This window comes from Festucalex cinctus, chromosome 20 (assembly GCF_051991245.1).
Source record: "Festucalex cinctus isolate MCC-2025b chromosome 20, RoL_Fcin_1.0, whole genome shotgun sequence".
Lineage (NCBI taxonomy): Eukaryota > Metazoa > Chordata > Actinopteri > Syngnathiformes > Syngnathidae > Festucalex > Festucalex cinctus.
The window spans coordinates 18,217,969-18,235,457 of NC_135430.1; the positions used below are offsets into that span (position 1 = coordinate 18,217,969).

The following is a 17,489-nucleotide window of genomic DNA, read 5'->3' on the forward strand; positions in this document are numbered from 1 at the left end:
GAGGTTATGATTCATCTCTAATTATGTGATTCATACTCAACAAGGACCTTAGCGAACGTGCGAATGCTGGTTCGCCATTCAGTTCTTTCAAAGAGCATGATGGTCGTATTTGTATTAGGCCTTAAAGGCCAATGTAGTTCCTTCAATCTTTTACGAATGAAAGCCTTCATTGTGTTTGATTCTGTGTGGATCAACCCATGAGAGGTTCACCTTTAATAAATCCATGACATTCAGCGTGGTAATCACATTTCAAATGCTGTTACGGCTTCATAAATACACGTCGCGTACCATCCTTGGAATCGCTAACCGGAGCGCATTCTGCCGCCTCCCAGTGAAAGAGGACTGCGTGTCAGACGGCGAGGATGACATGAGCACAGACGCCCTGGTGGAGGAGATGCTTCAGCAAGGGGACACGGCCGTCATTTACCCAGAAGCCCCGGAGGAGGAGCTGCAACGCCACGGCACCCCCGACGCCAGCATTCACGATGAAAACGGTAGGCTACAGGACCGTCATCAAAGTGTTTTCACTCTGAACCTGAATTCTCACCAACCAAGTTATTGGACACAAATTGGGCCTTTTCACTTAAGGGTGTGCGCACTTTTGTTGCCAGCAATTTGTCATTAATGAATATGTTGAGCTAGTTTCAGGGGGACAATAAATTTACAGTTCTTGTACTCTTCAACATACTATAGTTAGAGCATAATTGGCACAAATGCTCTTACACGCTTCTCTACCTGGTCTGGTGCATCTCACCTTAGGCGCTAACTCCCCGTTCATTAGCAACACTTTGCAACATAATTACCCACACCACGTTGCCATTTGTAAAAACAGCACACAAGTGCCTTTTGTGGCCTCTGGGCATGTGGCTTTTACCTGCTACAACAGCAGGGGGGTGGGGAGGGGGGGGTTTGCAGCAGAGAAACAGCAACACCTGAACAAATCTGTCACATCTGTGAGAGCTCTGACTCATGGCTACCTGTGCGATAAGGTGTGTGTGTGTTTCCATCCCACTGCCCTTACCTGCGCCGCAGGGAAACTTAATACATCACCTTTTAACAAAGTAATGTTTCACCTGTGTGGGAGCTGGACTACTGCGAGATTTAGTCTGGGCTTACCAAAATCATTAATTCCACAAACAGTCGGTGGTGAGAAAAATAAGTACTGGACAAATACTCTGTTACTCTAAAGTACATTTCTCAGGTCTCTGTACTGTTCTTAAGTGTGTTTTATTGCTAACTTTTCACTTTTTCTCCCTACATTTGAACAAGTATCTTTACTTACTATGCCTTTCTATGATAGCTGTAAAGGGGGCGCTAATGCTAGCTAGGCAGCTATCAAAATGGCTATTGGTTAGAATGGATGGCATAAAAGCTTGAGAAGCTATAGGTAGCTATCCAAATGGGCATTGTTTAGAATGGATAGCATTAAAACTTGTGCTAACACTAGCTAGTTAGCTATCGAAACGGCCATTGTTTAGAACAGATGGCATAAAAGCTTGCTCTAATGCTAGCTAGGTAGCTATCAAAACGGGTATTGTTTAGAATCAATAGGATAAGAGCTTGAGCTAATGCTCGCTAGGTAAGATATCAAAACTGACATGGTTGAGAACAGTAAAAATTTGTTTTTCATGTCATACTTTTGTACATTTTAGAATCTAAAAAAAAAAACATTTAAAGTAGCCTAGGGGAGTTGAATCATTACTTTTGTGAGGGTGATAGGTGTAAGTTGTGAGACCACAAGCCAAAATGCCATCCCCATGTTTTCTTTTTGTTGTGTCAGTAATTAACTTAGAGCCATTTGGTTACCTGTGTGATGTTTACCTGTGGGGGAGTAACGCTAAATGGTTGGTGAGAAAGTAAAAAAAAAAAAAAAAAACAATAAAAAAAAAAAAAACAAGTGTTGATGTGCTTGTAAATTGGCCTCATCCTATTTCCCTCCACTATCACGTCCTAACAGCCTTCTTCTGACTTTGTTTTATTCCATCCAGGAACTCCCGATTCCTTCTCTCAGCTGCTCACCTGCCCCTACTGTTCGCGGGGCTACAAGCGTTACAGCTCCCTGAAGGAGCACATTAAGTACCGGCACGAGAAGACCGAAGAATGCTTCAGCTGCCCCGAGTGCAGCTACACTTTTGCACATCGCGCACAACTGGAGAGACACATGACAGCCCACAAGCCAGGAAGGGATCAGGTAAAATCTGATTAACTAGTTAGTAATGTGGATGGGCTAACATTACAGTATTTCAAAAATTGTAAGGGAATTTTATCTAAGTGTGGGAAATGAACATGCGAATTATGCATTATTATTTATTTATTTATTTTAAATGTTTTTCAAATTTATTATTTAAAATTTCTAGCATTTCAGGTTTTGGTGTTTCAAGTTTATTTGTGCAAATGTTGAAAATCTGAATACAAATGAGGTGGAAGGACGTCTGCTTCTCACGATAGAAAAGTTTTTCTTGTTAGTTTAAAATGACTATTACTCCCATTTCTACTTCCCTTAGCGGTTGGCATACACCCGGTAATTTTGGTGCATTACTACCACAAAATGTAATTGTCATGTCCTTCGACAAAGTGATTCTAAATTACACAACCGTACATGTAAACAGCACCAGGTCTTTTTCCAAAACATGACGCTCAAACATGAACTTTTGTCCCCGATTGATTGATGACATTGTGTCATGAATTAGTAGCGGTTCAAAGGTTATGTTGTCATTGTGTATCCGACTGACTGACCCCTCTCTGCCTGGTTCAACAGAGACACATCGCACAGTCGGGAGGCAATCGCAAATTCAAGTGCACTGAATGTGGCAAAGCGTTCAAGTATAAGCACCATCTCAAGGAGCACCTACGCATTCACAGTGGTGAGTGGCCAATCCCCCGTCACCATGGAAGTGGAATGTACGTGTGTTTGTGTGTGTTTTAGCTAGTTCCCTGTAATTATCCTTCATGTTTTAGCCTAATGTGTACGCCTCTTTAATGTGCTATAACTTTCTGTAAGCATTATGACTGAGCAATTAAAGAAGGGCATTTCCCAACTGTGTCATTACATCAGCATTCCGACATCAGTGAAATGCATGAGATATTTTTTTCCATCTTGCTTCTATAGCCTCGGCTGCTCATTTAGCTTCATTAACTAATGCATACGCATCATTCTCACTTGCGTATTTTCTCTCCACGTTGCAGGAGAAAAACCCTACGAGTGTTCCAACTGCAAGAAGCGGTTCTCCCATTCGGGTTCGTACAGCTCACACATCAGCAGCAAGAAGTGCATCAGCCTCATCTCGGTCAACGGCAGACAACGGCTGGGCAACAACAAAACCCAGACCCAGGTTCAGATGCCAATCCTTTCCACATCACCCTCTACCCTGCGCACGCAGACTCGAGACAAGCTGGAGCACAGCAAGCCCTTGCAGGAACAGCTGCCCCTCAACCAGATCAAAAGCGAGCCTATGGACTATGAATACAAGCCCACGGTGATGACCTCCCCAGCTATGGCTGGCATGAATGGTGGAGTTTACAGCGGAGGAGCTGCGGCTCCTCTGCAGGGGACAGTGCAAGCCGTTGTCCTGCCCACCGTGGGACTGGTATCACCAATCAGCATCAATATAGCAGATCTGCAGAATGCCCTCAAAGTGGCCGTGGACGGTAATGTTATTCGGCAAGTCCTGGAAAGCAGCGCCAAAGGTCAGGGCCAGGCCAACTTGGGGTTAACCACTGGAACGCTCCACCCCTCCCAGCAGCAGCTCATCTCAGCAATCAGTTTGCCGATTGTGGGTCAGGATGGAAATGCAAAAATTATCATCAACTACAATTTAGACCCCAGTCAAGCCCAGCTCGCAGCGCAAAACCTTAAGAAAGAGCATGAGCCATTCTCAACTGCTCAGCCAACCACAGAGTTTTTCAAGGGTCAGAAACTCCCTGAAGATCTGACCATCAGGAGTACAAGGGCCACCGATGCAAAAGAAGAGGATGAAACCACTAAAACGTGTCTCCTATGTGATGATTGTCCCGCCGGGATGGAAGGATTCCATGCCCTCAAACACTGCAAGAAAGAAAGTCTCAAACTCAACGGAGAGTCTGGCGTTGCTGCCCTGTTGTCAGAGGGAGGATTCCCCAACCAACCCAAGAACCTCTTGTCCCTGCTCAAGGCCTACTTTGCCTTAAACGCAGAACCCACCAAGGATGAGCTGGCCAAGATCTCCGACTCAGTCAACCTACCGATTCATGTTGTCAAAAAGTGGTTTGACAAAATGCAGGAAGGTCAAATATCATTAGGTGCTCCGACACCTCCTTCAGAAGAAGAGGATGCCTGTGATAGCAACAGCGTCGTCTCTCTGATCCAGGGGAAGGGGATGACCTCCATGAGTTCTTCGGTGACCCAAGACAGTCCAACAGAAGCAACGCCAGCGGAGGTCAACGGCTCCACCAGCTCTCCGGCCTCTCCTTTACCACTAAACCTGAGAGCCGATGGTCTCCTTCAAGACCGGCCCCCTCATAGCACTGATGCACCACTAGATCTGTCCCTGCCAAAGCCCGACAAAGAGGAAAGTGAGGCCGTGGTCGTAAAACCCCGCTATTACCTCTCGCCTTCCTCTGTCCGTACCAACCTGGAAGAACCTTTGAACTTAACTTGCACAAAGAAAGATGCGTCGCCACTCTCATGTAAGGGCTCCAGCCCTGCCGCACTGTACGCCAGCCCTCCAAGTGCCAAACCCGTCAATATTGTGACCACTCAAATCCCCGCGCTGGTGGCCATTGCCGACCAGAACCGTATGCAATGTCTAAGGGCACTTACCACCACCAACAAACAGACTATCCTGATCCCTCAGCTGGCTTACACCTATACCACTGCAGCTAACAGCCCTGCTGGAACTGAGACGCAGGAAACCATCCACCTCAACGGGATCAAGGTTTGTATCTGAAACTTATGAAGCTTCGTGAAAGCTTCATGAAGCACCTGTGATATTTTTTCACTCCTCTAGATGGCACTCTTGGTTTAAAGATGCAGTGGAAATGTTATAAATTTTCATTGCAAAGACATTTATATTTAAACCAAGAGCACCATCTACAGGAGTAAAAAAATAATATCGCAAGTGCTTCCTGAAGCTTCATTTACCCATCAGTACCACTGGTTTTCTTTCATGAACTCTTAGCTTGAAAGAATGCTTCCGGATCAAGTCACGTATTGCAAGACAGTCAAAACACCTTCAAACACGGTCTTGACACCAACTAAAATCAAATCAATAAGTCATATAAAGACATGACAGAATTCATCTCTGTAAAAAATAAATATTATTAACAGCCCACAGTAGCTATTCATTGCACAGGCATCTTAATGGGCCAGCAGTGATGGATGTAGATCTGTGTGGGCGTGAGAGTGATCTTTTGGTTCGTCACCCAAAAGACACAAGGATGCACTTTACTGCTGAGTCCCTTATTGATCTTCTGGAATCTTTTTAAACGCAGCACCACTGCCTTCCTCATTGATTTATCGTTGTTGTATTATACGTTTGTGTTAAGTGGAAGGGCGCAGAACTGCGCTGTAAAAAGAAGCTTCCGTGTGTATCGGTTTCTTAATCACGACTCATTGTCTTTCCCAGCACCATTGGGTTGGTTTTACAGGATCGTAAGTGAAGGGAGAAGTGATTTCTTTCCTGACATTTGAAAGCTAAGTGAAATGGTTTATCAATTTTGTAGAAATGCTCATTACACCCAGGGCGTAAGATTTAAGCGGAAAGGCTACCACTATGTCTCTGAATCAAAGGCATTGTTTACTCGATGCGGTCTTGGACAAGGCGGACTCTGGATTTTTGATCACGAGTTGGGACCAGGCAAGTACCTCTGTGATCCCAGAGAAATGCGGAACGCAGGTACAGGTCTCGATCTCCAAAAGTCTAGGTCTTGGTCTTGACCTCCAAATGTCTTGGTCTTGCCTTAGTCGCGGCCTCCACAGGTCTTGGTCTTGACCTCCAAAAGTCTTGGCCTCGTCTCGGTCTCAAATCTCTCTAGTTTTGATAATGTCTCGGTTGGTGTAGTCTTGTGATATCGAGAGTTAAATCTGGTCCCACGGCTACCTGGAAGCAGTTTCCTGTCAAAGGGCCATATTAGGGCAAATGTGAATGGGACATCGAGTTGGGAACTGGTCCACTACACAGTTTCCTCAGTTTATGAAGGAGGCCCTTTCTTACAGTCGTGGCATAACCAGGGACATGGCTTAGTCTTAGTGATCTTTGCTAGCGCCATATTTAAATCTTAATTGCTTGCAGTTTGTACCCTTGTATCCTCATTTCGTAAACTGGGCCCTGCTTTGTAACGTCACAGGCCTAACAGACTCCTCAGCACCTTCCTTCACTGTAGACATGGGCTGCCTTGAATTTTCTGAGTCATAGTTTTTTTCCACTTTGACTCCATCAGCGTTAGTAATCATGTCTCTTGCCCCCCCCCCCCCAGGAAGAGAAGCAGGACACAAGCTCGGAGGGCATGTCTGCCATGGAGGAGCACAACGACTCGGATTCGGGCCCTCTGCGGAAGAAGATGAAGAAGACGGAGAGCGGCATGTACGCCTGCGACCTGTGCGACAAGATCTTCCAGAAGAGCAGCTCGCTGCTCAGACACAAATACGAGCACACAGGTAATGAATGCCAATTGTTTTTCAGCCAACAAAAACAGATTGCGTCTCATGATCAGTCAGCTCTTTGGGCTAGGAGCATTATTGAGTCAGAGTGGGGGATTTTTCAGCGGAACGGTGGACGCCTCCCCTCCAGCAGGTATTACTCAACAGGCACAGAAAAGGTCTGAGAAGATCTTTCCGCCAACTCTCCAACCTCTGCACTGCCAGCTTCTCAGATGAAGCATCAAATGTAACAAGCGAGCTCTGGTAGTGATTTGGATTGGGATGAGCCAAGCGCAGGTCAACCCACTCGGAGGCTGTTTACCGTTTTCCCCTCGTTTATTTCCTTGATACCTGGCGAGCAACTGTTGTTTTCATCTCCAAATGAGTTCAGTTTGGGTGAAACTCGCCCTTCCGTGTCCTGGATTAAGTTTCCTCAAAGGCTTTGAAGCAAAATTGTTTTGCTTCATTACTTGATTTTCATATTATGTGCTCCGAAGAAACAAAGCAGTTTTCCTACCATTGCTACTTTTTTAATACAACAATATATTTTTTCTTTCTCCAAAATAAATTACACTCACAGCAGGACAACATTAATTAAACCTGCTCAATCAAATGTGATCCAATACAAGAGCTGGAACAAAAATTATGCCGCTAGAAAGTTTAGTGTGCTCAGACTTAAATGAGACTTATCTTCACCGACATGCACATTATTGCCTCCCCCAAGCAGAATTTGCTTGAGGCAAGGGGGTTTAATTTGATCTCTATATCGGGTTTAGTTTGTTTTATGATAACACCCATTTCTAATGTCTAACTAGAGCTCTAAAATTTGGCTTTGATGAGGTCTGAATACTAAGTGCTATTGTAGTAGAAAATTCTAGAATTTTTATACAACTTTGTATTAGAACATGTAGACAGTAGAAAAATTAAGTATCAATGAACAGCAATGATGCTATCCATTGCTAAAATAGGACCGTTACTTTTTTAATCGTGGCAGATGACGACACGAGACAAAAAAAGACGCAAGAAGAGAGAGAGGCGCAAAGTCGACCACAAAAGGAATCTGAAACAGGGAGCATTAGCGACGACAGGAACAGATCGAGAGATGAAGATATCTTCATCTATGGCCTTATTTTCGAGACTTGTTTGATGTTGTCGGTTTCAAGAATGGAATGCAAATGAGTTGTCTTATGGCAGAGATTATTAATTAGCAAGCTAGCTACCGCCTTAAACTTGTAAACAATCTGGAAGTGGCTGTTGAATTTGGGCTTGATCCGAGTCTTTTCTTTTGTTGTCGTTTCTCCTCAACAGGGAAAAGACCACACGAGTGCAGCATTTGCACCAAGGCTTTCAAACACAAACACCACTTAATCGAACACATGCGCCTCCACTCCGGGGAGAAGCCCTACCAGTGCGACAAGTGCGGCAAACGCTTCTCCCACTCGGGCTCGTACTCCCAGCACATGAACCACCGCTACTCTTACTGCAAGAAGGAGTCTCAGGGCCAAGGCGGAGGCAGGGACAGCCCGGAGGAGGACGCCCTGAGCCGGGTACGGGGCCCGCACCTCGCTCCCTTCCAGGTGGACTCGGACGAGCGAGGGAGCAGCACCCGAGAGGACGAGGAAAGCGAAGACTTCGAGGAGGAGGATGAGGAAGGCGTGGTGGACATGGACGACATCAAGGTGGTGCAGATAGAGGACGAAGGAGGGGACGACGACAACAACGAGAAGACGGACGAGGCCGACACGAGACAAGAACACGAAGAAGAGGCGATGGATGGCGAAGGCGGCGTGACACGAGAGCGAGGAGAAGAAGAAGAGGAGGTCATGAGAGAGAGCGGGGGCGACGCGAACCAAGATGAGAGGCAGGAGAAAGGAGAGAGTGACTAAAAAGACGAGAGGAGCTACCAAACTCACTCGCGACAGCTCGCTTCAGTTCACTACTGTGTAGAAATCCAGGTGTGCCTGAAAATTGAAAAAAAGAAAAATACTAGTGACTTTTCCACAGGGGGGAAAAAAAAAAGATTTCTCAAATCCATTTGTAAAGAGAAAAATATGAAGAATGCAAATTTTACTAAAGGAAGGAAACGCATTATACAGACTTTGGAAGCTAGAGCCGACAAGTTTTAGATAATGTTTTATTACTAAAACACCTTGGTTCATTTCTTTTTGTCAGTGTTACTAATTTTGCCACTCTTATGTTAACCCTTAAATGCTGTACAGTTGGGAGATATTTCTATACCTTTGTATTGCCAATGAACATAAAAAAAAAAAAAGAATTCAGTATTTTATTAAGTTGGAAGGAAAATAAGACAAATCCTGTGCACTACAAGTGGCTTGGTTTACGTGAGTATTGAACAGTTCAGTTGTGTTTTCTACCCTTCAGTATTAGCGCACTAGAAAAACCACCACCACCACCACCACCAACAACAACAACAACAACGTCGTCACGCTGTTATTCGGATCGCATTTGTGAGCCTTAAGAATAAGAAGCGGCGAGAGGACGGGTCTTTACAGCCATTTAGATTTTTCAGGGGAAATGAACTTTTATTAACAAAATTGTTGACATTTTGGGACAAACGCTTATTTACACGTTTTTATAACCACGGGACAATGAAAGACATGAATGCACATTAAAACCCAGAAAAAAAACAAAACAAGATTGTGATACCTCACTAATTTATTGCACAAATAAAATAATATTGAATATATTCATAATACTATATTTGCAGTAGAAAGGCTATATCTTAAAATTGTAAAAGTGCACTACATTGACTCACAAAAGTGTCCCTACTTTATTCTCATAAAATTGTGACAATTTTTTATTTTTTTTATTTTTGCCTTTGTACTTTGTATTTTTCACAAAAATTGTTTTACGGTATGATCGTACTACAGCTATGAAACATTTGTCATTTTTACTTTCAATACAATGTCAAAATATGACAGTGGTACACTGTAAAAGTGCCAAATTAAAACTTTGGAGTACACAACGATGTTGAGCCTCAACAATGAGGTTTGCTATTAGATTAATAAGCTTGTTACTGTCCACAGCAATCAGATGAATTTCATGATTTTTAGATTGTATTTTCATAAAAAGAAACGTGTCCATGTATTTTTCTGGTACTGTGAGACTGAATTTGTTTTCAGCAAATCTGCATAGATAAGAGTAAATGAGCATTTTCCCCAAAATGTCAAACAATATAAATGCTTAGAAGCTAGCAACATTTTTTTTTTAGGTTTATTTTATTTTTTTTACATTAATACATACACCCCCCACCTTCTGAGCCTTATGCAAAAAGAGAAAGATGCATATGAAAAGTGCCATTACGCTAGTAGTTAAGATCAGGTATTAGCAGGTTCCAGATCAGCCAGTTAAAAGTTCTTACATTGTTCCACGTTACAACTGTTGCGTCATTTTGTTGCAAACGTATTTCGAATTGGAGCGAGTATTAGCGCACATAAAATTGTTCGAGTTGTGTGCGGCCTTCTCCAAGCTTGTTTGGTGCACTTGTTTATGAACAAATATTTCTTCAGGTAATGTAGGCAAATTCCAGGACTTTAATTCAACGACGTCAGTATTATTTTTGGCTTGTTTATGCTTTTTTTTTTTTTTTTTTTTTGTTCACTTCCTGTGTTTGTACTGTATGTTCAGCATTTGCAGTATTATTGCCCCTTCCCCCAAAAAGAGATGGGTTTGTCTGTCTAGTCATAGAGAACTTTTATATTTATGTGTCTTATTTTTTTATATTTCTTTATGGTTTATTTATTACACTATGTAGTGTACAATACTGTAGTTTGTATTAATACGATAATATATTTTAGTATGGGATTTAAAAAATAAATAAAAAAAAAGTTTCAAAGGCAACATAACCACAAGCCTGAAACAAATGAGACTCCGGCATATTGAAGTATGTTTTTTTTTTTTTTCTCCGACAAATAACCCCTCCAAGCCTGAAAAATTGGAACCTGTGACCTCTTTGCATCCATGCTCATGTTACTTTAGTTTTCCTCTCTTTCTATGAAGCTACTGAACTTTTTTTTTTGAACAAATAATTGTATGTCTAATAGCATGAGTGTGCTGTTGTATTGAAGGATGAACTGTAACCACCCAAACTGCCCTGTTTGCCAAGCCAAAATAATATTGTTCCCATGCTTTTTTTTTTTCCTTTTTGTGCCATGTTACTTTCTACATCATTGTCAAGACCATGCCCACTTTTGTAAACCCCGCCCCTTAACACCTCATCTTTTTTTATTGTGATTGTTTTTCTTCTCTTTTTTTTTTAATGACTCCCCATCTCACAATAAAATACACCAAATACAAAAGTTGTTTGTGATATAATGTAGATTGTACAGTTCAATATGAACTTTCTGATAGCTTATGTTTTTCCAGGTACAATTACAGTCCTACGGTACCGACTGTTGCGTTAAACTCCCTCAGTGATCTGCCGGGAGCGTCCGATTCCAATCAGCGCAGTCTGCTTGTTAGCAGCCCTGCCCAAGGTCAAACCTATTGATCCAGATTAGGTTTCCACTAGGGTCAACCTCCCCTCCCCAACAACATCCACCAGCATGAATTAATAATGGAATGGACAATAAGAAATCCATCGCCCTTTGCGGAATTGAAAATGATACAATAGTCGGTGGTCATATTTGATAGGTGGTCTCCCCAGTCAGCCAAACCACTTCTGATGTGATGTTTTTAAATGAAAGTAAAAGGGTGGGTGTCGGATTGATTGCGGGGATTGGTTCCAGACCCACCCGCAACGCTTTTCCACACAATTTAAACACATTTTAAGTGTTCCATAGCACCTATTCAATACTATTTTGCTGTAATGACTCATATTGGCGTGACCAAATGTCCTCTCCACTCCTAATTTACTTTTACTGTAAAACAAAAACAATGACACGTTCATTTAAATACAAAAATGTTCAAACCGTGTCATCTCTTCTGATAAAAGTCTGCTAACTTAATGCTAGCATGTGAACTGTTTTTAACAGGCTAATGGAAATTAGAATAAATGCTACATGGACTCATTCACTGTCATTAATGGCTGTAAAGTAGAAAGATAGTAAAGTATGGGTAAAATATAGTGAATATACATTGTTGTTGTCATTAGAAACCCTCAAACAATTGCTCTGCTTTACCTGTATACCAGGGGTGGCCAAGTTCGGTCCTCGAGAGCCCTTATCCAGCCTGTTTTCCATGTTTCTCTCCACACCTGATTCATGATCAGGATCGTTATGAGGCTTCCGCAAAGCTTGCTGACGAGCTGATCATTAGATTCAGCTGCGCTTGAAGGAGGGAGCCATGGAAAACAGGCTGGATAGGGGCTCCACACTCCACTCCACATTGGCAGCTCTATGCTTCCGTAAGTATGAGATTCATTTTTTAAAAACAATTTCCATTTTAATGCATTTTGTAGAAACATTTGGGCGTACGCCACCATTGTTATTTACGTCAAAACGCATTCCGTGCGTAGTGACGTAAAATGGCGGTGGTTCAGTGAAACCCCTACCAAGAAAGCAAAGTAAACATCGTAGCGTTCCAAAAAAAAAACAGCGTGCGACCGGGAGAGTCACGCTCCCCCGCGCGGTGCTCTCGTCATTCAACAGACGCATTCATGAGTTTTTAACGTCCCTTTAGGAACGAAACGGAGGCTTACCTTGCTTTCTTTATAGGAGTTTCACATTGCTCGGCAGAGCACCACCGCCATTTTACGTCACCACGCAGGTGTGCGTTGCGACGTAAATAACAATGGCGGCGTACGTCTAAATAAAGTTTCTACAAAATGTATTAAACTGGAAATTATTTTTGAAAAATGAATCTAATAGTTATGTTAGTAACAAACAAATAATATAGAGCAAACTTGTCATGACAGCCGGGGCTCCTTTTAAGACATAACAGTGTCAGGATTGGCATTTGTATTTTGAAATAATTTTAACGCCAATATTTCCCCCTCTTTTAGTGTAAATAAATATCCGCTCCAAATACCAGTTATCGGCCTCCTTGACTACTAATAATCAGCATCGGTGTATCAAAAAAAAAAAAAAAAATCTTATATAGTGGGGCAAACACTGAATTGCTGCGTGTACGTACTGTGACAATTTGACCAGCTACGATATGAGCCTTGGGGCGGGACTCGGGAAGATGTCGACTTGGTGATAGAATGATCTGTCAGAGGTTTGGTCCCGCCGCCATCATCATCATCGTGCCCAGTGGCTCCCCAGAGACCCGGCTGTGGGAATTGAGGAAAAGTGGAGAGATAATGCTTTATAGGACAGCTCGCAGCATAACATTACGGTGTCAAACTGTCAAACAGCATCTTGTAATTGTGCCTATTACCAAACGTCTTGTAACAGTGGTCACAAAGCGTCGCTCTCAGCTCCGGAAAGGTCAACGAGTGTGTAGCCTCCAGCTGCACGCGCACAGGCTTTCACTGGCATCCACGACTCAGAAGTGGAGATATTGCCGTATGTTCTGCTGCGCTCAGCATTTCAAAGGAAAATTGAAAAGCTATAACTGCTAAGAGGATATGGAGCGCGCTTGCCAATAATGGCGCAAAGGCCTGATGAAGTATGGCTGCCGGGACGCTGACACGCCGCCAAGCCCAGGGGACTCACGCTCCCCGGGGAAATTGAGAGAAAAGCCGGGAGGAGGGAAACAGAAGGAGGAGGAGGAGGAGGAAAAGGAAATAGCAGTCGCTTGTGGTCAGGTTCATTTACTTGAGCGGCAAATATCAGTGACGTCTCGAAGTTTGAAGGGCCAAGTTAATAAAGCATGATAAATTGTTGGTATAAAAACAAAACAAAAACAAAACCCTCATACACTGAACATCCCGTTAATCTACCACAACACTGGGCACACGTTTTGAATTTGATGCTAGCAACAGGTACTGATAGAAAAAGATGGGGGGGGGAAATAATCTTTGCTGAAAACTACTAATAGACCGATAAATGATATTTCAAGCCAATATTCATTTGCAGTAAAACAGAAAATATTAGCATCAAAATAAAAATGCTTTTTCTTTTCATTATAAACATGTAAAGAATTGACAACTTTGTTTAAAAATTATAACAAAAATTACAGGGAACATCCAGGGTCATCATCAGCATCTGCTAAAGGGATACTTGACTCATTGAGCCATTTTCAAAAATAAAAACTTAGTATTTTGTAAATAATGTGGTAACTTCATTATTCTTCATGTACAATTAATACATTTAAAAAGTGACTTTTCTACTTGCTGTCGACTGAAGATGACATCACCTGTGCTGAGGAAGTAGGTAACGACCAATCATGTCTCCGTTTGCCGACCAACCACACAAAACAGGTGAACCATGATTGGTCGCTACCTACTTCCTCAAAGCAGGTGATGTCATCATCAATCGACACCAGGGTGGGAGCTTTTAAAAGGTATTAATTGCACATGAAAAATAATTAACAATTTAACTTAAAACTAAGCAAGTAAATAGCTCCCTAAAAAATGTTTTCTGCTGTAAATAGTTCTCCAAAATTTCAACACAATTTCTTAATTTTATTTTTAAAAATAAAAAGTGCAGTACGTTCCCACTTCCACAGTGTCAGCATTATTTCTTATAAAGTGAAAATTTCAATAAATCCACAAATTTCCCTATCTCTCACTGAGCAACAAAAGCACACAAACGTAGCTCATTTGGGATTTTCGTCTGGGTTCTTAAAAAGTTTCAAATGATCTTCGCAGACGGTGAAAAATTGTCTGAATGTGTTTGAAATGTCTTTGTGACAAGTAAAACCTGTCTGAACTACATATTAACGGCAAAATTGTACATTGTAAAAAAAAAAATCAAAAAAAAAATCAAACATTTAAACAAAAACACTGCTAGCTTCTCTGGCTAAGTTAATCTGAGATGGACTGATACAAAGTGGAAAAGCGGTCTTTCAAGACAAAAAAGTGTAACATATGAAATTTGACATTTATTCAGTTTTTCCTTCCTACAACATGTGACCGACTATAGAAGCAGTCAAAGGCGTCCAGGGTCACCACATCCTTGTGTGTAGCAAAAGGGTTGATTGGATTGTCATTGCGCTGTATTTAGCTCATACCTTGAAACATGGCGGCAGGATTACCCTTCGGCCCGGCAATATGAAACCAATCGTTAAACCGGGAGATCCGCTGAGGTTTCAGGTGTCGTTCATGCACTATCCTGGTCACTCCGATTCAGTATTGTTGCAGTTATGGAATCAAAGCTGGACAAACCACTACAATTTGTTTGAAAGAATCAACACACATGTTCAAGTATAGAGTTACCATGTGACCATTTTTTTTTTTTTTTCACCCCCAAGGCTCAGGTGTAATTTTCACCACTTCCTTCCCTCGTTGCCACACTGTGACTCAAGTAGTGGTAGAAAAACACCAATGCGACCACTAATACATTGCAAGCCCTCTTGGTCTCACATGCTGCATGTGTGTTTGCAGGCCTCCCACACTGCTGGGACAACTTGGAACAGCTCGCAGTCCTGACTGGAATAACGAGAAGCTGAAAAGAATTCAATTAAATAGTCCGCTCCTTGAAAAGCTACCGCCCACCTGCTCACACACACCTCCTCCTCCTCCTCCTTCTCTTCCCCGTGACCTGCTTTGGTCCTCCCACACACGCACACGAGTAAACATGCACACACAACACGCACGTGATAATTTCACCTCTGTCCTGCGTCCTTGTTCAGTGCATGTGTGTTCTAAGTAATCCCATTGTCCATTTATCCTCCTCAGAAAAGCCCCCCCCCCCCATCCATCATGTATCATCTCAAAAGCTGACATCTCATTGGCTGCTGGAGGTCAGTGGATAAGCCCATAAAACGTCTCTTTCAATATTCACCTTTCTCGCTAAAGCGAACAACTTTCCAATGCTTCTTGCAGACTTTTTTTTTGAGAAGTGATGACCAAGCAGTTCATTTTGGGGTATTTTTTATTTTTATTTTTTTAAATACTGTCTTTCCCATGTCGTTATTCCTCTCCTACAGCGGTGATGACATCATTTAGCAACTTCTAAGACAGCCAATAGCATCTTTCCATAATGGGGAGTTGTCAACACTGTCCTTAAAGGAGACGTCAACCCCACCAAAAATTAATGACAATGTTAAATACAGCTCCATTAGTCTAAATACGGTATTCAAGTTAATATTGCATTAGTAGAATATGAGTTAAGCAGCAAAATTCAGACGTTTTTATCAATAGCAGAAGGCGGCCATTTTGCCACTTGCTCTCGAGGGAAAATGACATCAATGTTGCTCAGGTAACAACCAATCATAGCTGAGCTTCAGAAAACAGGTGAGCTGTGATTGGTCGTTGCCTGAGAAACTGTGATGTCATCTTCAGTCGACAGCAAGTGGCAAAATGGCTACCCCACTGAGATGGCTAAAAATGGCTGGATAACTGCTTCATAACTCATATTCCACAAATATAATATTAATCAAAATGTCATGTTTAGACTAGTGAAGTCACTTATACAATTATTGTCAATAAAATTGAATGTTTACTTACCCTTTAAGATGTCTCATTTATAGTGATTATTTGCGTGGTTTACCAGCACGTAACTGTTACAAATTCATTCATGAAAACTCAACATTTACTTATTTTCCTGAAATTTTACTCTTCAAAGTTGGATTCACTCCGTGTTCACACATTTCAAGCCATACATTGAAGTGTAATCACCTAAGCAATTTATCACGGTGTTAAAAATGCTAATCGTGTCAATCTTAGCTTAGCATTTAGCATAGCTTCTCCATCGTTTCTCGTCATCCCTTTGCGAGTGTGACTGTCATAAATGAAGCTTATTCGCCACCACGCAGGTGATTATGACTGACTTAAGAGCGACTCCACAACATATTTAAGCACCCGAGTAGTCAGTCGATGCTATTGCTAGCTAGCTAGCCAGATTCCCTTGGTGCACTAGGTGACATGAGCCCAGCTAAACTTTTAGACCCACCTTGGTGATTTTTCTTCTACTTTTTTTTTTTTTAATAACAGTTGTCAACGTTTGATTCTAAGTTTTGCCATTATTCAATGTGGTCAAATGTATCTAAAAAAAATGCTAAGTTTGACCTGTAAACTACAACACAAAACGACAAAATTTCAAGCCTTGGGTCTTGAAACTGAAAGTGACCAAAGTGAGTATGGCGTTAAAATAATCGGTGACTAATAGGTCAAACATCATTTTGATTACACAATGAGAGTTTCAGCCTGTCCGTCCCCGAGGATGGGAAATGTGTGGACCAACAGGACACGAGACAAGTCATGCAGCAAACATCCAGATGTGATTCAAGCTTCTGAGTCAGTCGGCAGATAAAGCAGTTGATAGTCCGCTCGGGTTCAGGTCACCTATTTTATTTATCTGAACATGTCCAGTCCACATACTGTCCCGCTGCGCTTGACATTTGGCTTCTCTCTCACATTTTTTTTCTCTCTTACATTCGTAGAATGTAAAAAGTAAAAAAAATGTTCATGTCAAAGGCTAATTAAGAGTGTTGGTTGGGAAAAACAGCTCAAGCACAAGTTCAACAAAAACACTCGTTAACGCGCATGATAAATTGTTGATGTCAAGGCGACATTTGTTTCGCCACTGTCTTATCCGTCTTTGCAATGACACCAAACGGCTCTCAAGAACAAACAAGACAAACTCCTCAGTGGGTTGTAAATCAAAACAAATACTTCCAAAGCACATCAAGTTGGGGTTGGCAGCGCGTTTTCCTGCCTCAGGTGTTCCTCCCCCTCATCTTGGACAACTTGTTTATTTTACAAAGAATCAGATTTTCAGTGACGCACGACACGGTGAAAAGTCTTAAATCTGAAATGAAGTCATCATCGGCTCGCTCCAGGGATGCCAAAATCAACTCGTCGTAC

General features: G+C 42.1%; 2 protein-coding genes across 14 annotated transcripts in view; one reads left to right on the forward strand and one right to left on the reverse strand.

Annotated features, from left to right (window-relative positions):
* zeb1b (zinc finger E-box binding homeobox 1b) overlaps positions 1-10,935 on the forward strand; it is a 51,531-nt gene extending 40,596 nt beyond the window's left edge. For both annotated transcript variants that reach the window (XM_077508427.1, XM_077508428.1), the window contains exons 3-8: positions 333-494; positions 1,989-2,191; positions 2,759-2,864; positions 3,187-4,913; positions 6,454-6,634; positions 7,925-10,935. In XM_077508427.1, coding sequence (XP_077364553.1) covers positions 333-494; positions 1,989-2,191; positions 2,759-2,864; positions 3,187-4,913; positions 6,454-6,634; positions 7,925-8,502 — 2,957 coding nt within the window. In that variant the 3' untranslated portion in view covers positions 8,503-10,935. The remainder of the gene's footprint in view (positions 1-332; positions 495-1,988; positions 2,192-2,758; positions 2,865-3,186; positions 4,914-6,453; positions 6,635-7,924) is intronic.
* The window catches only part of znf438 (zinc finger protein 438), a 106,609-nt gene that overhangs the window by 83,769 nt on the left and 5,351 nt on the right, over positions 1-17,489 (reverse strand). For 6 of the 12 annotated variants that reach the window (XM_077508441.1, XM_077508435.1, XM_077508439.1 and 3 more), the window contains exons 1-2: positions 12,956-13,429; positions 12,710-12,848 (exon numbers count right to left, since the gene is read on the reverse strand). The gene's annotated coding sequence lies outside the window, so the exon portion shown is untranslated. Of the gene's footprint in view, positions 1-8,529; positions 8,578-12,275; positions 12,355-12,709; positions 12,849-12,955; positions 13,430-17,489 lie in introns of those variants that run through there. The other 6 variants (XM_077508434.1, XM_077508433.1, XM_077508432.1 and 3 more) reach the window with 5 other exon arrangements.